The sequence below is a fragment of the Nansenia antarctica genome, assembly GCF_963989245.1.
Source record: "Nansenia antarctica genome assembly, chromosome: 4".
In the NCBI taxonomy this organism is placed as follows: Eukaryota; Metazoa; Chordata; class Actinopteri; order Argentiniformes; family Microstomatidae; genus Nansenia; species Nansenia antarctica.
This window is the reverse complement of record NC_137689.1, coordinates 51621042-51644571: the sequence shown is the minus strand read 5'-3', so window position 1 is coordinate 51644571 and position 23530 is coordinate 51621042. Positions and strand designations below refer to the sequence as shown.

At 48.1% G+C, this 23530-nt stretch overlaps 1 protein-coding gene across 1 annotated transcript; it reads left to right on the top strand.

Moving 5' to 3' along the window:
* Window positions 1-1235: 1235 nt before the first annotated feature.
* Window positions 1236-18938, top strand: LOC308156070 (ATPase family AAA domain-containing protein 2-like; the record flags this gene model as incomplete). Its single annotated transcript, XM_080529431.1, has 18 exons — window positions 1236-1301; window positions 1821-1936; window positions 4200-4374; window positions 5196-5284; window positions 5723-5882; window positions 6544-6634; window positions 9925-10242; window positions 11051-11162; window positions 11427-11613; window positions 12364-12549; window positions 12959-13094; window positions 13258-13454; window positions 13744-13903; window positions 14697-14819; window positions 16449-16586; window positions 17701-17825; window positions 18182-18310; window positions 18906-18938. 18 exons carry the CDS (start codon window positions 1236-1238, stop codon window positions 18936-18938), a joined length of 2541 nt encoding a protein of 846 aa, XP_080385557.1.
* Window positions 18939-23530: the final 4592 nt, after the last annotated feature.

The following is a 23530-nucleotide window of genomic DNA, read 5'->3' as shown; positions in this document are numbered from 1 at the left end:
GGGTGGTCCAGTGGTCTAGCACCATGGCCTGGGGTGGTCCAGTGGTCTAGCACCATGGCCTGGGGTGGTCCAGTGGTTTAGCACCATGACCTGGGGTGGTCCAGTGGTCTAGCACCATGGCCTGCGGTGGTCCAGTGGTCTAGCACCATAGCCTGGGGTGGTCCAGTGGTCTGGCACCATGGCCTGGGGTGGTCCAGTGGTCCAGCACCATGGCCTGGGTTTGATCCGGCCCATGCCCTGCTGACATGCCCTCTTCTCCTTGATTTCCTGTCTATCTTCACTATCTCTATCCAATAAAATAGGTTTCTGAGTGGGACTGGCCCACTCAGAAAAAAATGGCTATCTATCATGATCATGTGACCTGACTAAGCAGAACTGGTTGCTATGGACACAGGCTCAGGTGCTCACATGAGTTCTCTCAGGTATTTTGACTGACAGTTCAGATCGCTGGAGGCTGGCGGAGGTAGAAATCGGAGGACGGGCTCAACAGTTTGAAACTATTCCTCAGTCCGTTCCTTGGGTTACAATGAGCCCGTCCTCCTATTTCTACCTCTGCCAGCCTCCCCTGGCCCAGATCTGTCCTTCCTCAGACTCCTCCTGTCTCACTGTTGTATCTGCAGAACCCAGGAAGCCGTTGGGATTTTTCAACACGACGTCCAAGACGTCCACTAGAGGGAGCTACCGCATCAGCGCCTCAGTCCCCAGGAGTGCATACACCACCAGTCGCAGAAGTGGCAGGTCTGCTTGTCCCCCCCCCCCCCACACACTGCGCCCCCCTCCACCCTCCCCCCGCACTCCAACCCTCCCTCAACCTCAGTGAACGTAGACAGATGTCACTCACCACACTGGCAGTCCAGTCCAAATGTATAAAACATCTTATTTTACTTTGTACACTTTCATTTCAGGTCAAAATGTATTTGTTGTTGACCTAATATCTTGAAGAGACATTTTCTTTAGATTGTTGGATCTTTTCTCTTGTACAATTTACAATGACCATGCCTTGCCTATTGTTATTATTATTATTATTATTATTATTATTATTATTATTATTATTATATGGTCATTCGTTTTTAGATCAAAATCAGTTCACTGTTACTTGTGAACTTAGCTGGCGTCAGCTGTCACCATGGTTACTGGGGACTAGTAACACATTTCCTGCTCAATGACCCCACCACCCCCTCCCCCCCAGACCTGTGTCTGAACGTGTGAATGTTTTCTTGTTTTTTTCTTTCTAAATGGTTTGGAACGTCAGGATTGGGTCCAGCCTGGCGGATGTGGACCCCATGCTGATCGACCAGTCGGTAAGTCTGGAACACAGACATAGAAACATCGCAGCTGATGAAAGATGAAATGTAGGAGTGACTTCTTTTGTTCAGTTGAATGTTCAACTGAAAATATCACCGATAAATTCAGCCCTTTTAATCTGGTGAACGTAAAATGCTACTACGCTCTCAAAGAGAGTAAAGAGTTGGATCAGGTTTTTCTTCTTCCTCCTCCATCCGCTCTTTCTCCTCCATCCCCTCCTCCTCCTCTTCCTTCTCCTTCCCCTCCTCCTCCTCCATCATCCCCTTCCCCTCTTCCTCCTCCTCCATCCCCTCTTCCTCCTCCTCCATCCCCTCTTTCTCCTCCATCCCCTCCTCCTCCTCCATCCTCTCTTTCTCCTCCATCCCCTCTTTCTCCTCCATCCCCTCCTCCTCCTCCTCCTCCATCCCCTCCTCCTTCTCCTCCTCCTCTTCCTCCTCCACCCCCTCCATCCCCTCCTCCTCCTCCTTCATCTCCCTCTCCTCCTCCTCCTCCTCCTCCTCCTCCTCTCTTCCCAGGTGCGGTTCGACAGCGTGGGCGGCCTCACCAGCCACATCTCGGCCCTGAAGGAGATGGTGGTGTTCCCGCTGCTCTACCCAGAAGTGTTCGACAAGTTCAAGATCCAGCCCCCGAGGTGAGGGCTGTGGGAGGTTGACAGACGTAACCTGGGGCGGCTGGTGGAGGTAGAACACCAGGGGAGGCTGGTGGAGGTAGAACACCAGGGGAGGCTGTAGGAGGCTTACAGACCTAACCTGGGGAGGCTGGTAGAGGTAGAAAGCGGAGGACGGACTCCTTGTAACCCTCTCTGACCTGGTTGTTTGATCAGTTCAGGCCTTGACAGGGTCGAGGGGTCTATTCCAAGGGAGGCCGGTCAGAATCACAATCAGAATCAAGTTTATTGTTACATCCCATTATACGTATATTATAAGTATCAGAGAGTAAAATTCTCGACATTGCAGTAGCAAGATAAAAACAGAATGGCAATAGTTTAAAAAAAAAAACTATAAGACAAGAGACAATTGAGCAATATAATCAGGTATAGAAATAATACAAATAATAGAAATAACATGAGTATTGCACTGAGTAGCAGTAGATAGAGGTAGTATTAGAATAAAGTGCCTGAGTGCGTGGAATGTGCTTAAGGGTAAATAGTCACTAGGCCTCAAGGCTTGTTCAGAATCAGAATCAGAATCAGAATCAGAATCAGAATCAGAAGACTTTATTGCTATGACATGTAAACATGTTAGGAATTTGGTTTGGGACAATGGAGCACGGTTTACAGCAGGACAGGTGCAAGACAGGACAAGACAGTGCAAACCAACATCAAAGTGCAAGAGTCATAATTAATATAAATATAAAGTGCAGAGATCAAGTGTTCAAGTGTTCATATCCAGACAGTCCAAAGCTCTCTGGGTGGGGGTGGAGGGAGGGTAGATAGATAGGGGTCAGATCAGGGGGGGGGGGGGGGGGGGGGGGGGGCAGCGGCATTTAGGAGCCGGATGGCTGTGGGGAAAAAGCTGTGTGCATGTCGGGCCTTCACAGTTTTTAGGGACCGCACCCTCGTGCCTGAGGGGAGCGGGGCGAAGAGACCGTGTCCTGGGTGTGCGGGGTCAGCCATGATCTTCCTGGCCCTCCCCAAAGCCCTACTTTTAAACAGGGCCTCAAGGGGGGGCAAAGGGCAGCCAATGCTTGGTGGAAGTAGTTGTTTTTTTAACGTGGCAGAGGTTAGATGTTGGTGTACTCCATTCTGGGACGTTGTTCTGTGTCAATTGGGGCTGTGGCTCAGGAGGTAGAGCCGGTGTCTAATGATCGCAAGGTCTGCAGCTCGCAGTTCGAACCCCGGCTGGCCACGTGTCAAGTGGCAAGGCACTGCACCCCTCATTGCTCCAGGGTCACTGTCTATGGCTGACCCCCCCTGCCTAGAGCATACAATACCAAATTCCAACAATTGACTGACAAGTTAAGTTGATTGCATGGCAATTAAAAAAATATGTATTTTTAATTTATCTCCACCAGAAACTGCATTTGGTTGTCTGGTACTTATACAACGACAATACAGTTGAATCTAATCTAATCTAATGTGCTTAGAGGGTAAAACAGTCACTAGTCCTCAATAAGCTTGTACTGTACAATAAGTTATACTTCTTCGCACTCCTTTTCGAATATGTAAAAAAAAAAAAAAAAAAAAAAAAAGTTCAAAGTGCAATTTTTTGTTTGTTTGTTTTATGCTTTTTAATTACTTTTGTTTTGTTTTTTGTTTTCCGTTATATTAATTATTCTTGCTTTATCTTGTTTTGCACATATTTGAAATAAACATACCAATCAATCAAGCTTGTTCAGAAGCCTTGATTGCTTGGTGGAAGTAGTTTTCTTAGGGTGTGTTCTCACTAGAACATTTGCTTCACTTGGAGTTTAGGATCAAATTTGCTTTGCTCTGCGTCGTTTGGAGCTGTGAGAACGCGCATTCGAAGTCACTCCCGGAGCAAAGAACCAATGGATGCTCCGCTTGAAAAGGGTGGTTTCGCTCCGGTTAGAAACGACGCATCCATCACTTTGCTTCGCTTTGCTTTTGGTGAGAACGCTGCTCGAGGCTGTCCATAGGAAAACAACAGCGCATGCGTGTTGATCTGGATAAGAGCGGGACGAACGGGCAATATTTTTTTTTTCTGACCAATCAACTACCACGTCTGTTGCTTCGATTGCGTATGTTACTTCGTTTCCATGAAGGGCTGTGAGAACGCAAATCAGATAAATAATTTATGCAACAATGTTGCGAACTCATCCACTTGCTCCGGGTCTCGATTCGGACTTTCATGTGAGAACATGACCTTAGCCTGAGCCGGAGGTTAGACGTTTGTTCTGTGACGTTGTCATGTGACCGTGTCGCGTTCCTCCAGGGGCTGCCTGTTCTACGGACCCCCGGGGACGGGGAAGACCCTGGTGGCGCGGGCGCTGGCCAACGAGTGCAGCCAGGGCGACAGGAAGGTGGCCTTCTTCATGAGGAAGGGGGCCGACTGCCTCAACAAGTGGGTGGGCGAGTCAGAGCGCCAGCTGAGGCTGCTGTTTGACCAGGTACGTTGGACCTCCCCTCCATGTGTCTCTTGTTACGTCCTTGTCTGCCTGGAGCTGTGTTATGCTGCTGTCTACCCAGAACAGGTCTAATAATAATAATAATAATAATTAATTATATTTATATAGCACTTTTCCAGAGTTAACGAACAGGCACAGGGAACAATTAACAGCAATGTCCAGGGGGGAGGGGGGTGGCAGGGTTAGGGGAAATGGTCAGGGGTAGGGGAGGTTGTATGCATGGGAGAACAGGTAGGTTTTGAGGTGGGATTTAAAAGTGGAGAGTGAGGGTGAGTCTCTTGAGTGGTTGAGGGAGAGAGTTCCAGAGGCGGAGTGCAGCTCGTGAAAAAGCACGGTCTCCGAAGCCTTTGAGTTTCAAGGGTGGGACAGTGAGGGGAACAGTGGATGAGGATCGGAGGGTACAGGTAGGGTGGTGGGGGAGAAGGAGGTCAGTCAGGTAAGGGGGGGGCCAGGCTATGGAGGGCTTTGTATGTGAGGAGGAGTACTTTGAATTTGATACGTTCTTTGATGGGGAGCCAGTACAGTTCTGTCTGCCTGTAGCTGTGTGTTATGCTTCTGTCTACCCAGAACAGGTCTCTCTTGTAAACGAGACCCCCGGGGTGTCAATGAGATTGTTTTACCTGTATAAATAAAGGTTCACATCAGAAAGACTTTATACCACCAACGTGTTTCTGTGTGTGTGTGTGTGTGTGTATGTGCGTGCGTGCGTGCGTGCGTGCGTGTGTGTGTGTCTGTGTGTGTGTGTGTGTGTGTGTGTCTGTGTGTCTGTGTGTGTGTGTGTGTGTGTGTGTGTGTGTCCGCAGGCCTACCAGATGAGACCGTCCATCATCTTCTTTGATGAAATCGACGGGTTGGCTCCGGTCCGCTCCAGTCGCCAAGACCAGATACACAGGTGAGGCTGGGGGAGGTAGAACACCAGGGGAGGCTGGGGGAGGTAGAACACCAGGGGAGGCTGGGGGAGGTAGAACATATGGGGAGGTTAGGGGAGGTAGAACACCAGGGGAGGCTGGTGGAGGTAGAACACCAGTGGAGGCTGGGGGAGGTAGAACATATGGGGAGGTTAGGGGAGGTAGAACACCAGGGGAGGCTGGGGGAGGTAGAACACCAGGGGAGGCTGGGGGAGGTAGAACACTAGGGGAGGTTAGGGGAGGTAGAACACTAGGGGAGGTAGAACACCAGGGGAGGCTGGGGGAGGTAGAACTCAGAGGACAGGGCTCATTGTAAATGCATGGCACGGAATGAGGAACGGTATCAGTTCCAACACACGTGAACACACGAAACAGACAGAACGTTGTGTGTTCTTCCCCCGTGCGGCCCGGCGGTGCGACAGCTCCATCGTGTCCACCCTGCTGGCGCTGATGGACGGGCTGGACAACCGCGGGGAGGTGGTGGTGATCGGCGCCACCAACCGGCTGGACTCCATCGACCCAGCTCTCAGACGGCCCGGCCGCTTCGACAGGGAGTTCCTGTTCGGCCTCCCGGACCTGGAGGTAAAGACCTGACCGCCCGCTGGTTCAGAACCACCCCACAGAACCCCCTTTCTTTCTGCAATGCTCGAAATCTCACCCACCTCTCTCCACATTGACATGACGGTTGATGGTTGAACGATTCCCAAATCAAAGGGAAATCTTCTAATTAGAGGTGGGACGCGATTTTAAAAATGTATCTAATTAATTCGAGGATTTGTAATTAATTAATAAAGATTAATCGCATTTTAATCGCATATCAACAGTTTTCAATTCAAATGGATTTGGTATACCAGTGAATCAATGAATAGACATCTACATTATGTTTAAAGCAAGATCCTGTTTATTTTAGCTACACAGACCAACAGATCACACAATGTACCTGACCTTATGTTACACTAACCCTCCCCACCCTCCCCTACCCATCCAAATATCCTTGGTCAGAATAATAAGCAGACCAACAGTTTAACATAGAGTCACAAGTGCCATCTAAAATGGTAACAAAAAAATTTCTTTTTTTAAAAACTGTTAAAAAAGAGAATGCATTATTTTTTCTGTAATTAATTAATCGAAATTAATCGCGTTAAAGTCCCAGCCCTACTTCTAATGTTTGGGATTCGACCTTTCACTGACCCTCTCCTTCCTGTCCTCTGACCCTCTCCTTCCTGTCTATGTCGTTCTGCAGTCCCGGAGAGACATCGTGAAGATCCACACCAGACAGTGGAACCCGACGCCCTCCGATCCGTTCCTGGACGAGCTGGCTGATAAGTGTGTCGGTGAGTAACCTGTCTGTCTGTCTGCCTGCCTGCCTGCCTGCCTGTCTGTCTGTCTGTCTGTCTGTCTGTCTGTCTGTCTCTGTCTGTCTGTCTCTCTCTCTCTCTCTCTCTCTCTCTCTCTCTCTCTCTCTCTCTCTCTCTCTCTCTCTGTCTGTCTGTGTGTCTGTCTGTCTGTCTGTCTGTTTCCCAGCCAAGCTTTTTCTTTTTTTGCCAATTGTTTGATGTGGTGTTTACCTAGCAACAACACTTTGATTGGCTACAAAATGAAGCATCATCATTTCTACATTTGGACTAGGTCCAGAAAGTCATGTCATATGTGACAGGGTTTCATTAAAAGGTCCCCATCTCCTCGCCAGACCCGGATATGGCCGGGGCACACACAGGGAGCGGCATATTGAGCGGCCGCTCCCGAGGGCGGTATAGGACTATTTCCGGACAAGGATCCGTCACGCAACACCGCCCCCTGGGTGCCGGAATAACGGTGTCGGGCTCGAGGAGCCAGTCAGCTAGTCTGCCTGGCGATCTCCTCTGGGGCTGCCGGCTACGGGGTCGTGCGGCGGATCCTACGCAATAGGCAGGGGATAATTGGATGCTAGGTTGGGTTCAATTGGATACCAAATTGGGTGAAAAAGGGATAAAAAATCTGGAAAAATAAAATAAAATAAAAATCCCCATCTCGGCCATTGTGAAAGCTCGCAATCGAGCCAAACAAGTCTTGTTGTGAAAACATGTGTTTTCCGTTTTTTGGCATAGGACGACAAACGAAGCGATGAAGAACCCACTCGATATCATATCCAACAGTTTTACATTCACTAAATACCTACATTTAGTTAGCAAAGTCGGGTGGGGGGTATTATTCGTATTAGTGTAGCAGTGTGTGTAGCCACGCCCACCCCAGCTGTATGTAAGTGGCCATCTGCTTGTGGATCTGTTTACAAGTTTACAAGATGGATGCTGAAGCTAATGCTATCAACAGAATGTCAAAAGCAGGCAGAAATATCGACAATGGGCAATTAATGAACTCCTTCATATTGGACTATATATAATGGGAACTCCGAACTCCGAATCTGACGATGACAGATGACAACGGAATGTCAGACATTGATCTCCACAGTTCACTATTCTTGGGACAGTCGTCTGCAGACAGACCTTCTGCTGTGTTCTTGGGTAAGTTTTAGTGAGTTACATGTGTTGTTTACTAGGATTTTGTATTGTTTACTTAGGATAGCCAAACAGTTATTTGTTGTTTTGTGAGTAAGGTAGATGGCGCCGTTGTTAGCATCAGTTATCAGACCACTGAAACTGCTCACCACGATTATGCCACCCCTCTACAAAACTAATGAGGTGGTGGGAGGTAGAAATAGGATGTCAAAGATAAAACATAATGAATAAATACATTTGTTGCAGACCTACTAAACATGCAACATAGTGTAATATGTTTCATGCACCATTTTAGTGTGTTTGTGTGTACCAGCTAGCCAAACAAGTGCTAGCTAGCTAGCTAGCTAGCTTTGTTAGAGATATAATAGATTATAGAAAAAGTAAATGCTTTTGTAATGAACGATAATGTGTGGAATCAAAAATAATGATTAATTCATTGATATGTAGGTTTGCTGTAGAATAATACTGTGAATTGAAATGATTTCACTTGCCTACTTCAGTACAAGTACAGTACACTGAGTCTATGGAAAACCTACACTAGAGAAGTGTCCACACCTCTGACCTGAAATTTGTGTTACAGAATGAGGAGGTGAGAGGTTCTGAGAGATGACACCTTGATGAGAGTCACCAGCACGTCAGGTATGTGTCATTGTCATTATATAAGCAATTCTATTTTATGAAGATAGTAGTAGGCTATTTCGTTATAAGTGGTGTTGGTAACAGTGGGCAATCATTTTAAATGTACTGTCTTCTTTTTTTATTACAGCTTTGATGCCCAGATGGGATGGGAAGGAACTACACCGAAGTCCCACTAGATGCTTTATGGACTATAATGATAAATGCATACACACGGACACAACATGTTTTTTTTTACCATTCTATTATTGTATTGCTCAATTGTATCTTGCCTAATTTTTTCCATGAATTTTACTCTCTTGTACTTGTAATGGGATGTAATAAACTTTTGGCACACATGGCAATAAGAAATCATGAATCTTGAATTATTATTATTATTATTATTATTATTATTATTATTATTTAGCTATTTAAACGTGTCAGCCCGCAACAACCCCACTGACAGATGACAGGTAGATAATGACAGGTAGTGTAATGGGGGAGTGGTTGTCTTGAGGGTGTGGTTATCTTGAGGGAGTGATTAGGGTGGAGTTAACCAGCTATTGTTCCCACCCATTACCTCTGTGAAGAACGAAAAAAAGACTTTGAGGCTTGGATATCTCAGTACGGTGGTTCAACATTCAAATATCCATGACTTCTTCAACTTGTTTCAGATTTCAATGTATGACACATAATTTTAAAGCTTACAATCTACCCTTTCATAATCTGGAAAAAACAGAAAAAATATTTTGCCCTAGTTGCTGATTTTTTAACCATGCCCTGTCACATATTACTCCCATCTTAGCGTCCCTACACTGGCTCCCCATCAAATTAAAAATTCAATTCAAGGTTCTCGTCATCACTTACAGAGCCCTTCATGGTCAGGCACCAGCATACATCTGTGACCTACTGCGTCCTTACAGCCCCAGTAGGTCTCTCAGGTCCTCTGACCAGGGTTTGTTGGTTGTCCCCTGTGCCAGATTAAAAACCAAAGGTGATGGAGCATTCCAAACCGTGGCTCCCAAACTTTGGAATGCTCTTCCCTTGGATATTAGATCAGCGGTCTCGGTTGAAGCTTTTAAAAAACTGTTGAAAACTGTCCTGTATAGACAGGCTTTTGGCTAACCCCAAAAGCCTGCCTTTCTGTGTCCTATTATTATTATTTGTTGTACACTTGTTGTTTGTTTCTTGTTCTTATTTTCACTTGTTTACCTATTTCTTTTAACCTGCTATAACGTTTTCTCTTTTATTGTGTTTTTTTATATGTAAAGCACTTTGTGACCCCTGGTCTGGGATAGGTGCTATAGAAATAAACTTTACTTACTTACTTACATTTATGGTGAACAAAGACACCCTTGGCACTCTGGAATGTCAACAGTTTGAGCGACACTTTATTCACCCTCGGACACTAAACGAGTTCAAACTGAATAAACTCCAAATATGAAACTTCGGTTGCCATAGGCGATCGTACACGTAGTAACCGTAGTAACCGTAGTAACCCCCCCCCCCCCCAGGCTACTGCGGCGCGGACATCAAGGCGGTGTGCGCCGAGGCGGTCCTGTGTGCCCTGCGCCGCCGCTACCCCCAGATCTACGCCACCTCCCAGAAGCTGCTGCTGGATGTGGCCTCCATCAGCATCGGCAGCCAGGACTTCGTGGCGGCCATGAGGAGGATGGTGCCGGCCTCCCAGAGGGCCGTGTCCTCCCCGGCCATGGCCCTGACGCCCGTGGTGGCGCCGCTGCTAGGCCCCGCCCTCGCCGGCCTGCTGGACACCCTGCGGAGGCTGTTCCCCCACGCAGAGCAGCAGGGCCTGAAGAGGAAGAGGCCAACAGGTGGGGCTGGGGCCTGGGTGGGGTCTAGGTTTAGGGTCATGGTCAGGGCACGGTCTAGGGTCAGGGTTGGAGTCAGGGCAGGGTCTAGGGTCAGGGTTGGAGTCAGGGCAGGGTCTAGGGTCAGGGTTGGAGTCAGGGCAGGGTCTAGGGTCAGGGATAGAGTCAGGGCAGGGTCTAGGGTCAGGGTTAGGGTCAGGGCAGGGTCTAGGGTCAGGGTTGGAGTCAGGGCAGGGTCTAGGGTCAGGGCAGGGGCTAGGGTTAGGGTCAGGGTCTAGGGTTAGGGTTTGGGTTAGAATGTTCCTTATTCAGGCTTCATCACCGAAGAATCCTTAGATTCTTTTTTAAAATAAGAATTATTTTATCACATCACATCACATGTGTATGAATGAATGGTCTTTATTGTCATTGATATAGTACAGGTACCAAACAATGAAATTTGGGAGGGGGGGGCTCCCCTGGTGCTAGGAAAAAAAAAACTAAAAACAAGAAGGGAAAAGAGCTGGTTTACATAAATAAAGGCTATGTACACTATCCACTATACTATACTATACAAATAAAACACTGTGCTGTACTCTATGCTATGCTATACCTATTCTAACATTTCCTATTCTCTGAACCTTATGTACCCTAGGGTTGTCATATTGCACATAGTGTTATTGCACATTCATTTAAAGTGTCGCAGTTTGCAGGTTTGAAATGTACACAGTTGTGTTTCAGTTTAGACATAGACTGTAGCTTTAAATCTGTATTGTTATTACTGGTCATGTGATTGGAGATGATGTCATGGTCTCCCATTGTATCCTATCAGATCTGACCTCCAGCATCCTGGAGGATGACCTCATGTGCAGCGCTGACGACCAATCAGGCAATAGCTCCATCACCGAGCAGAGCACCAAGGGCAGCTTCCTACATTTCGCCAGGTAGAGAACAGGGAGCCAATCAAGTCCCTTGAAAAATCACTGCAAAAAAGCACTGCACTCTCAAAAACATGAAAAAAAAGCAATGCAATGGGGGAAATATGACTCCAAATAATCAAATCTACTCTTATCTGCTAACAGAACAGGAAAATGAATATATCTTAAAACGAGTGCAATCAGACAAAAAAACAAACAAGCATTTATTGCCTTGATTTAAGATATTTAACCACTCTCCATCTCTCCCTCCCTCCCTCCCTCCCCCTCCAGGAGTGCGGCCAGCCACCCCACCGCCTGCCGCCCCAGGCTGCTGCTGGCCGGCCGCCCGGAGGCGGGGCAGAGCTCCCACCTGGGCCCCGCCCTGCTCCACTCCCTGGAGAGGTTCAGCGTCCATACCCTGGACATGGCCGTGCTGTTCGGAGTCAGCACCACCTCCCCCGAGGAGGCCTGCACGCAGGTACCTCTGTTCACCTAGCTAGCTCTGTTCACCTGCACACAGGGACGCCCCACCTAGCTAGCTCTGTTCACCTAGCTACCTCTGTTTACCTGCACGCTGGTACTTCTACTAGCTAGCTCTGTTCACCTGCACACAGGTACGCCTCACCTAGCTACCTCTGTTCACCTAGCTACCTCTGTTCACCTAGCTACCTCTGTTCACCTAGCTACCTCTGTTCACCTGTACACTGATACTTCTCACCTAGCTAGCTCTGTTCACCTGCACGCAGGTACTTCTCACCTAGCTAGCTCTGTTCGCCTGCATGCAGGTACTTCTCACCTAGCTAGCTCTGTTCACCTAGACTGCTCTGTTCACCTAGCTATCTCTGTTCACCTAGCTAGCCCTGTTCACCTGTACGCTGATACTTCTCACCTAGCTATCTCTGTTCACCTGCACGCTGGTACTTGTCACCTAGCTACTAGCTAGCTCTGTTGACCTAGCTAGCTCTGTTGACCTAGCTAGCTCTGTTCACCTAGCTAGCTCTGTTCACCTGCACGCAGGTACGCCTCACCTAGCTAGCTCTGTTCACCTGCACGCAGGTACACCTCAACCTAGCGAACCATTTTGCGAGATTTATCCAAATATAACGCCTGGACTTTTCGCCTCGACGTTGATGGAATGACCCCCCCTGGTGCTCTGCGAGGCTGTTGTAGTTGTTGTTGTTGTTGTTTTTGTTGTAGTTGTTGTTGACTAGCGTGCCCTCCTCCCCAGGTGTTCTGCGAGGCCAAGCGGACCTCCCCCAGCGTGCTGTACCTCCCCCACATCCAGCAGTGGTGGGACACGGCGGGCGCCCCTCTCAGGGCCACCTTCCTCAGCCTGCTGCAGGGCATCCCCTCCTTCTGCCCCGTCCTGCTGCTGGCCACCTGCAACGTCACGCACCAGGACCTGGCTGAAGAGGTACCCCCTCCACACCCTACAACCCACCTCCACACCCTACCCCCCCCCCTCCACACCGTACCCCCACCTCCACACCCTACAACCCACCTCCACACCCTTCCCCCCCCTCCACCCCCACCCTCCACCTTCACACACCCCCTCCACCCCCCCTTCTTCTCCTCCTCTCTCATCCCCCTGTTTCTCCTCCTCCTCTCTCCTCCCCTTGTTTTCTCCTCCTCTCATCCCCTTGTTTCTCTTCCTCCACCTCCTTCTCCTCCTCCCCCTCCTCTCTCATCCTCTTGTTTCTCCTCCTCCTCTCTCATCCCCTTGTTTCCTCTCCTCCTCCTCCTCCTCCTCCTCCACCTCCTCTCTCATCCCCTTGTTCCTCCTCCTCCTCCTCCTCCTCCTCTTCCTCCTCCTCCTCTCTCAGATCCAGGCTCTGTTCAGGGAGGAGTATGGCGAGGTCCAGTCTATCAGGCTGCCGACCCAGCAGGAGAGGAGAAGGTTCTTGGAGGACCTGATCCTGAGCCAGGCGGCCAAGGCGCCGGTCTCCAAGAAGAAAGCACGTCAGTACCGGGGAAGACTACCTCCTGTCCCGTAGTCACGTTGGCCACATGGCAGGTTAACATGGCGGACCTGCTGGTTGTGTGTGTTAACCGCCCTATACCCCCCCCTCCCCCCACCCCTCCCCTCTACTCATCCCTATACCCCCCTCATCCCCTACTCCAGTCATCCATGCCATGGAGGTGCTGCCCCTGGCCCCCCCCCCGCCCCCCAGGCAGATGCCAGAGCGGGAGCGCCTCCGCCTGGAGCAAGCGGAGGAGGACATGCAGAGGAAACTGAGGGTGTTCCTCAGGAGCGTCACGGAGCGACTCGCCCTGGACAGACGCTTCAAGGCCTTCACCAGGCCTGTGGAGTTCGATGAGGTGGGGGGGGGGTGTTCACCAAGCCTATGGACTTCGAGGGGGGGGGGGTCGTTCACCAGGCCTGTGGACTTTGAGGAGATATCTTTTGATATAGCCTCTAATTTATACATCTGTATACACCATAGATTGACTGGTTGAACTGCATTTCGTTGGTACCTGTACTCTGCAATGACAATAGTTTAATCTAATCTAATCTAAAATCTCACTGCTGCTTGATGGCTAAACCAGACTTCCAGAGAGGAGTGAACATTGAGTGACTGGTGTGTGTGTTGCGTGTTGCCCCCTTCAGGTGCCGGACTACATGACGGTGATCAGGCACCCCATGGACCTCGCCACGGTGCTGTCCAAGATCGACCTGCACAAGTACCTGACGGCCAGGGAGTTTGTCAGCGACGTGGACCTGATCTGGAAGAACGCCCTAGAGTACAACCCCGACAGCGACCCCTCTGGTGGGCCTCCACCTCCTGGGTCTTTGGTCCCGTAGTGGATTTAATCTGGTTTCTTCTCTATTGATATTGAATATTGAACACAAGGAGATTGATCAAATTAGCTTGAAGCCTTTTATTAATGAAGTTACACGACAGCAGGCCAGAGTTGGCAAAATCCAGAGACCCCCCTCCTTCTCTGAGCTCAGCCCTTATATACAAAGTCGACTCCCTTTATGAGGTCACTAATCTTGGCAAACAAATGTGGTGACAGGAAACGCTAGACTTTAGTAAGTACGACACAGAGTTATTGCGCAACCAGTCATTGGCACTGTCCCCAGGCGGACTGAATTGTTAGCTACGATTTCCCAGAATGGAGAGATACAGACTTCAATTCTCAGTATATTTGATATAAAACGACAACAGTCCCTCCTCCTTTCTGATTGTTCTCGTTGTTTTCTGATCTGTTGTTAGAACATCAAATCATTCTACGTTTCGCACTCCGATATTATCGCACCCATTTTGATACTATGTACTTATACAACAGGGGAGGCTGGTGGAAGGGGGAAATCAGACACACACAGACACGTTTGATCCCATCCCTCATTCCATCCCGCGCATTACAATGAGTCCGTCCTCCGATTTCTACCTCCAGCCAGCCTCCCCTGATATACAGTATGTAGATATAATAGCATCTGGAGACGCTAATGTGGTTCACTCTCAGTGTTCTGGATACTCCAGTCTCATTGGTGCAGCCTCCCGTGTGGCCACGCCCCCTGGCCCTCACCCTGACGACCCCCCCCCCCCTCTGTTCCAGACCGGCAGATCCGCCACCGGGCGTGTGCGCTGAAGGACACGGTGCACGCCATCATCCGGGACGAGCTGGACGAAGACTTTGAGAGGATCTGTGAGAAGATCAGAGAGTCTCGCACCAACAGAGGTGAGCGCTGCTTCTCCTTTATTCATTTATTGTTTTGTTTTTACATTTTGGACGCCTTTATCCAAAGCGACTTAAGCTGGGTACACACATAAAGATAATCTGGCCGATTTTCCCCCTATCGACCAAAGACAGCAAACGCCCGATTATCGGATGGCTCTAAAGATTATCCTACAGAAATTATCCTACAGAATTATCCTGTGGTGTGAGGTGTGTTAAGAGTCAATTTCTCCCGACAATCTGCTCGGAAAATGGTCGGGGCCGACAATCGTAAATGTTAAACGTGTTCAATATTTACGACCAAAAATCCTTATGTGTGGGGGCAACTCCCGACTCCCGACAACTCCCGACTATGGTTGCCAGATGGGCTCGTTTTTTTTTGGGTGGAATTAGCGGTTTTAGACGGTGGTTAGGGTGGAAAATGTCAGTCCCATCTGGCAACCCTGCTCGCGAGTCCGAATGTGACGTGGATGGAATGTAGCCAATCAAGAAGCGAGCTGACTTCTTATTTTTGTTCTTCGGCACTTTATTTGCCCTGTCGCACATGGCTGCCTCGTACAGGTCAGTCAGGGTACTACGTTAGATCACGTTGGATCACGCGAGATTTCTGTCTTGGGGAACGAGACTCTAGACTGTCATAACGATAATCTTTATGTATGTGGGGTGTTGAAATGGGAATATCGGTGAACAGCCTTGATCGTGTGTGGTGTGCACTACGTTAGATCACGTTAGATCACGTTTGATCACGCGAGATTTCTGTCTTGGGGAACGAGACTCTAGACTGTCGTAACGATAATCTTTATGTATGTGGGGTGCTGAAATGGGAATATCGGTGCACACCACACACGATCAAGGCTGTTCAATCCAAGATTTTTTTATCTTCATGTGTGGGGTCTGTCTCAGATAAAAATCTGTTAAGATTTTGAAAATCTTGTGTGTACCGGGCTTTACAACAAATACATTTTGTCTAAGTAAGTGAATCATCTATCCATCAGTCATCATAAGAAAAAGTCATCTATGCTAGGACCAAGGGCCGTTGAAAAGAAACATTTCTTTATTTACAGTAGATAAACTGTACAGGGGGATCTAGTGGGGATGACGAGGTTTTTAGGAGGGACAGTTAAGGTGTGGGCTCTGAGAGCTGGGTCTTCAATCTACAGTGGAATCTTCTATTTTGCTCAACCTATTACAGTCACTTAACTCTCATAGTGTGTCTATAACCTGAACTCTCATAGTGTGTCTATAACCTGAACTCTCATAGTGTGTCTATAACCTGAACTCTCATAGTGTGTCTATAGCCTGAACTCTCATAGTGTGTCTATAACCTGCACTCTCATAGTGTGTCTATAACCTGAACTCTCTCAGTGTGTCTATAACCTGAACTCTCTCTGTGTCTATAACCTGAACTCTCAGAGTGTGTCTATAACCTGAACTCTCTCAGTGTGTCTATAACCTGAACTCTCTCTGTGTCTATAACCTGAACTCTCAGAGTGTGTCTATAACCTGAACTCTCTATAACCTGAACTCTCTCAGTGTGTCTATAACCTGAACTCTCTCAGTGTGTCTACAACCTGAACTCTCTCAGTGTGTCTATAACCTGTTAATGAAGCAGCGATGTTGTTCTTCCTGCAGGGTGCACGTCGTCCCAGTTCGCCCCCTCCTACTACCAGACCAGGGAGGAGGGCGTCTCCCAGACCACACAGCCCCGCGGCTTTACCGCCGGCAAGGACGCCAGCACCCCCTTCACCGCCAACACCCCGCGCCTCGCACGTAAGTCTGACCCCACCCCTAACACCCCGCACGTAAGTCTGACCCCACCCCTAACACCCGTAACACCCCGCACGTAAGTCTGACCCCACCCCTAACACCCCTAACACCCCGCACGTAAGTCTGACCCCACCCCACACGTAAGTCTGACCCCACCCCTAACACCCCTTGCCCAGCACGTAAGTCTGTTCAGACTAGAGAGACCAGACCAGACCAGACAGGTCAACTCTTTCCTTTACAACATCAGAAGGATACGTCCATTCCTCACCAGAGAAGCAGCGCAACTCTTGACCCAGTCACTGGTCATCTCCTGCCTTGACTACTGCAACGCACTCCTGGCTGGGCTCCCCGCCTCCGCCATCAGACCTCTGCAGCTCATCCAGAATGCTGCTGCCCGTCTGGAGTTTAACCTCCCCAAATGTTCTCCTTCTCACCCTGCACTGGCTCCCGATAGCTGCTCACATCAGATTCAAGACCCTGGTGCTTGCCTATCAGGCAGCTAAAGGGACAGCCCCTGCCTACCTGCAGGCAATGGTCACCCCCCAAACTTCAGCCCATTCACTCCGCTCCTCCACCTCTGCTGGCAGACTGGCCCCACCACCTCTATACCAACACGGCAGTCGTGCTGCCCGATCACGTCTCTTCACTACACTGGCTCCCCGCTGGTGGAATGAGTTTCCCACGGCTGTCAGAACTGCAGAGTCACTACCCATCTTCCGTCAGAGACTGAAGACTCTCTTCAGGCTACACCTTAACTGCTCCTCCTGAGACACCTGCTTTCCCCTATACTGTGTCTCCTAAGATTTCTACTGCCCCCTTATACTGTTTCTCTATTGTCTAAAACCCCCCCCCCAAAAAAACCTTTCTTTCTTCTTCTATCACGACGACTGCCAATGGCCCCTGGCCTGAGCTAGATTACTCTTCCTGCTACAACTGGTGAACTGAGGATTCACTTGCTTAGTCAAATGTAGCGATTGTAATTTGCTTTGGGATAAGGCATCTGCCAAATGCCAAAAATGTAAAAAAATTAACTCTCCATCACCCTCCTCCCCCTGATTGCCCCCCCCCCCCCCCCCCTCCCCCCCCCCCCTCCCACACACACACACACCCCCTACAGAGAGGCGGCTCACCCGCACCACGCGGACCCTGGTGCAGGAGGAGCAGCAGCTGATCGACGTGGAGGCCCTGGAGATCCTCAACCAGAAGACCCCCCAGCTGGTGGTCGACCACGACAAGCTCAAGGTGACAGGGTGTTGCTACTCCCTCACTTCCTGTCTCGTAGATCGTAGGTTAGGGCAGCTGTTTAACAAAGCGGTTCAGAACAGAAAATGTGGTGATGAATCTAAATCTCAGGGGTGTTTGAACGGTGTCAGTTCCCAACCAGAGTGATAAGGACCGAACGTTTCCATAGTTCATTGTTTTTTTACTGATGTAATAACTATTCTGCTGTTACATAACTGTAAGTAAAAAAAACATATACAAACGTCGTGACTCGTTCATTCACTGCCAGGCAACTTGAAGGAGTGAACAGTATTGAATGATGATGATACTGTATGTTCATCTAATTAATCATTTCATTTGTGGATAATTCATTCTAGGACTTACTCAAGAGAGCTGTGGCCAAGACCGAGAGCTATGAGGTGTACCAGCTAGAGAAGCTCTACGCTCTGCTGTGTCAGAGCATCTACAGACACCGCAAGGCCTACGATAAGACAGAGCTCATACAGGTACGTGGCCACAACTAGTCAGTTGTGTGTGTGTCTCTAGCATGGGAGGCTAGTGGAGGTAGAAATCGGAGGACGGGCTTATTGTAATGCATGCAATGGAATCAGTGTTCCTCCTAATGCATTACGATGATGCCATTCGGTCGTAGGTACGAGGCCGCAGGCCGGGTACCGAAGACGATCACAGCCGTGCTGATATTCAGTATAACAGCACGACCTCAAGTGTGATATTGTTCTACAGCGCCATTTATTAGTTAACTGTAATAAGCGACAACAGATTATGATTTGTTTGTTTATTTAATCATTTATTTTGGCTCCGCCAACAAAAAATTGTTCTGCGACTGAACTTCAACTGTACTGTTGCCTAGTAACCCGAACACAAACATCCACAGGCTAGCTACTTGTATTAACGGTCATTTAATAGAAAACCTGTGCGGCGGAGTGATACATATAGTTAAAAGTCCCAGTGCTGTTCTACTGTATATCGGCACTCATGGAATGCCTCTTGTCCAATGAAATGACTTGGTCGGAACTAACTGTTGTATAATGAATGATGAACCACCAGTGTTAATTTCTCTTCATCTTTTTCAAATGTTAGGAAATGAAGAGAGAAGTCGACAACTTTTCCTAACTTCACTGGATGTTTTTGGCTGATTTTAATAAAAGATAATGCATTTCAGGATTGTTTCCTTATTTATTTCCCCATTTTTTAAATGTAGGTTTACATGATTCAGTGTTTATATAGTCTACGCTTGCATTTAATATTGGTCTGAGAACTAACAGTTGCGTAGTTTGTTTGTTTGTTTATTTCCTTTTTATTCTCTGTTATGACGGTATGTTAGATGCTGATATTGTTACATTTCCAGGTGTTGCGTCACTTTTAAAATATTTTTTCCAAGCCACATAAATTCAACTTCTACATTTACATGTTTACATTCAAGTAATTTAGCAGACGCTTCATCCAATGCAACTAACAATAAGTGTCTAAAGTAAGTCAATCAACTACACAGTCCTAGTAGTCATTTTGCTGCGACATATTAAGAAATATTTTTTGCCAAGAACCTACAATAACAACAACATTGGCCAATATGCCGTGGCTTCCAAGATGTCTCCTTGTAGAGTTATCCTCACCCTAAACCTGTCACTTCCTTGGCAGCCATGTTGGCCAAACCTGAAGTTACTGTATATATTATTATTGTAGAGACCGAAATAGTTGTTATAGTTTATATTCAGCGGGTGCTGCAGTAGGACCACGGCAGGGACGCGTCCTAACGATTCCCACCGTGGTTGGGCGCTCCGCCACGCCCCCAGCGGGCTCGCCACGCCCCCAGCGGGCTCGCCACGGCCCCAGCGGGCTCGACGCACGCGCAGCGGGCTCGACTCCGAAACGGCATACATTTTGCCGTCGCCACGCCCCCAGCGGGCTCGATTGCGAAATGGCATACATTTTGCCTACCGTTTCAATCAACCACGTAATATGTCACTGTCAGATGTTTATTCACCAGAACTAGTAAAACAGAGGTAGAGGACAACAGAGGGGCCAGAAAAGTGAGCTGTAAAAAAATATTCCCTGACCTCTCTTAACGAGACGAGCGATAAGTTACATTAAATTACAATATCAGAGCATAAAAACATCACAGGAGAGACATGGCAAATGTGCGTCCATGAGTGTGAGTCCATCCCACCAGCTAAGCAGTTTTTGAGTCGATTATATCGCGATGAGAGGAGCTCCAGCAGAGGAAGTGGTCATCCTGGCACACACTTCTCCACACTTGGTGTTGTACTCCACCACCTGTCGTTCCAGAGCTTCCAGCATAGAAGGGCCTTGCTGTGCACCATACTCTCCCCTGCACACCTTTTGGAAGAGTCTGAACAAAAAAATGTTAGCCAATAAAGTTATAATATGCATGCTGTATACCGTTTCAAACTATACATCCCACTCCACTGCTCATATGTGTTCAAATGTGTGACACATACACAACCATCATCAACATAGTATTATACAGTCTCAACCCCAATCATGTGAGGGGTCTTTTGACAATACATACATAATAACTACAATATGATCTTAAAAAAAAGGTGCACCTTTGGACAAACTGGAGGTCTGGGCAGATCTCTCTGTTCGCTGAGGCATGGACATATCTCACGCCATACTGCATTTGCAGGTCGTGCTTCAACACACAAAGTGCTGATGTGGGAGAGTGGCCGATTTCAAAAAGCCTCGTCAGGCTCTCAATTGATGCCTTCCCCACATCTCTGTGCCCAAGGGCCTCGGCCACAAACAGGTTGTGGTTGTGGGTGTTCTTTACCCTGACTTCCAATGGGAAGTCAGGCATGTGTCTGTCCTTGCAGCTGTTGACAGAATCATATCAACATTATGTTAAGTTTGAGCCAGTGAATGAGGGAATCAGTGAATTGGTGAGGTAACAAGGAGGATGTGGATGAGTTGAAATACTTGGCGTCAACAATCCAAAGTAATGGAGAGCGTAAAATAGAGGTGAAGAAGATAGTGCAAGCTGGGTGGAGTGGGTGGAGAAGTGTCTTAAGAATGATTTGTGACAGAATGCTACCAGAATTCTACCACCAATAGTGAAAAGGAAAGTTTACACGTGGTGGCATTGTCTGACAAATAACTAAACAAGAGGCAGAGCTTGGTTTTGGACATGGCAGATAGGAGACAAGCTGGTAGGGGTAATCGACTCAAAAACTGCTTAGCTGGTTTTGATTGATTGATTGAAAACTTTATTAGAAGATTTGCAGAAGTAGGTACATGAAAGTACATATTACATACAAGGTCAACTAACAGGATAAAAACCCAAGAAAGCCACTGGCTTATTTCAATTGGGGTCCTTGATTCTCAATTCATCGTTACATGTAAGACAGACAAAAACACTAGTACTATCTACAAGATAATACAGACAAATAACTAGTACTATCTACAAGATAAACTTACATCCATCATGGGAAGAACAATACAACAAAACATAAGGTATGTACAGCAGGTAGGACAGGTGGGGACATACACCACAGGTGGGGGCGGGGGACAAAACACAAAGTATGTACAGTGGGTAGTTCGGGTCTTTTAATCTGATTTTTGATTTAGAGGGTCCAGTTACGGATTGCAGCCTCCTGTAAATGTTTTTTGAGAGTGGTTTTGAAGGTGGGCAGTGTTTTGCACTCCTTTAAGATTATAGGAAGGGCGTTCCACATTTTTACTGCATAGTTTGCAAACGAGTTTAACCCCTTGTTTGTGGTGCAACGCGGTTGAACGTGGTTCATGGAGCTTCCTCTGGTATTGTATGTGTGGACGTTGTTCACTTTTTGGAAGTATGTTGACAGGTACTTGGGTGTCTTTGTGGTGTAGCGTATCTTGAAGACCAGGCCCAGTGCAAGCTGCTGCACTCTGTCAACTACTCGTAGCCAATCAAGGCTAAAAAAATGAGCAGCGGTTAGATGTGTCCTAGGGTTGAGGCCTAGCAGAAGCCTAACCAGTTTATTTTGGGCTGTCTGGAGTCTTGTTTTTTGGGCCTTTGTGGTTCTATAGTACCATGATGTTACGGCATAGTCGAAGTGACATTGAATGAGAGCTCCTGATAGGGTCCTCAGTGTGTTTTTACTGACAAGTGAGGATATCCTGTACAAGAATCTAGTTCTATGGTTCACTTTTTTGATTACTTTTGCTGCCATTTTATCTCCGGAAAGATTTGCCTCTAAGATGGAGCCCAGGTATGTAATATCCTCTTTTCTTGTGATATTAATGTTACCCACTTTTATTTTGAAATTTACAGCCTTTCTGAGGGTGGGATGGACTCACACTGGGATGGACTCACACTCATGGACGCACATTTGCCATGTCTCTCCTGTGATGTTTTTATGCTCTGATATTGTAATTTAATGTAACTTATCGCTCGTCTCGTTAAGAGAGGTCAGGGAATATTTTTTGACAGCTCACTTTTCTGGCCCCTCTGTTGTCCTCTACCTCTGTTTTACTAGTTCTGGTGAATAAATATCTGACAGTGACATATTACGTGGTTGATTGAAACGGTAATGTTTAAAATAGCCACGCAGTGCGCGAAAATGTATGCAGTCCGGCGTCGGCAAAATGTATGCCATTTCGCAATCGAGCCCGCTGGGGGCGTGGCGACGGCAAAAAGTATGTGTCCTTGGAAAGGCCCCAGTGAGAATTGAACTCACGACCCCTGGTTTACAAGACCAGTGCTCTGCGCGTGCGCGTGCGTCGAGCCCGCTGGGGGCGTGGCGAGCCCGCTGGGGGCGTGGCGGAGCGCCCAACCACGGTGGGAATCGTTAGGACGCGGCCCTGACATCACGCCGCCCTCACCCAGCTGAGTGGTCGGTGCCGGTGTCAGAATCAGAAAGCTCTGATGAGCTCGGTGCGCAGGCGGCGGCGGCGGCGAATAACATCGCCGTGTTTAACGCCGCCATTGCGAAAATCACCACAGACCGACCCAACGGTGGTGGAGTCTGACTTGTGAGGAAGTGGAAGAGGAAGAAGAGGAGGAGAAGGAAGAGGAGGATGGTGATCCAGCGTTCACATCCCTGCATGGGCAGATTTCCTGATGGCCAGATCTACTGTGGAGGATTATGTCTCCTACCGGGATACGAAGCAGGGGTCCTGGTTCATCCAGTCTCTGTGTTGCCAGCTGGACTACGGCTGCCCCAGGTAATGCCTGCTCAACTTGTAAACCTTCCAAAATGATCAACACAGCAATGATGTCAGAGACACACCTCTCTGGAGGAAATAAAAGGAGATCAACTGAAGTTGCCAAAAAGATTGTCCCCAATCTCTGCAAGACGTGATCGGGCCAGGGTACCACTCTCTAGTCAAGCAGTTTCAAAACAGGATAGAGAATGTGAAGCGATCTACAACCCCAAAAATAATAAAACTAAGTCATCGCACTGATGACTCAGAAGAAATCCCTCCAGAAAAGAGAGCAGCAATCCAGGACACCTATGGGTGCATTAACTGGCAGTTGAAGTTCCTGCCCTGTGGGGTCAAAAATGTGTCCTTGGAAAGGCCCCAGTGAGAATTGAACTCACGACCCCTGGTTTACAAGACCAGTGCTCTAACCACTGAGCTATGAGGCCTCACCTGGCTACAGTTAGTGAAGACAAATATTTAAAGAACACACCTATCAGACAACAAAGAAAGCGTCAGCGCATAACTAGAGAGGCAGGTTTACCACAGTCACAAGAGCCAGCAGG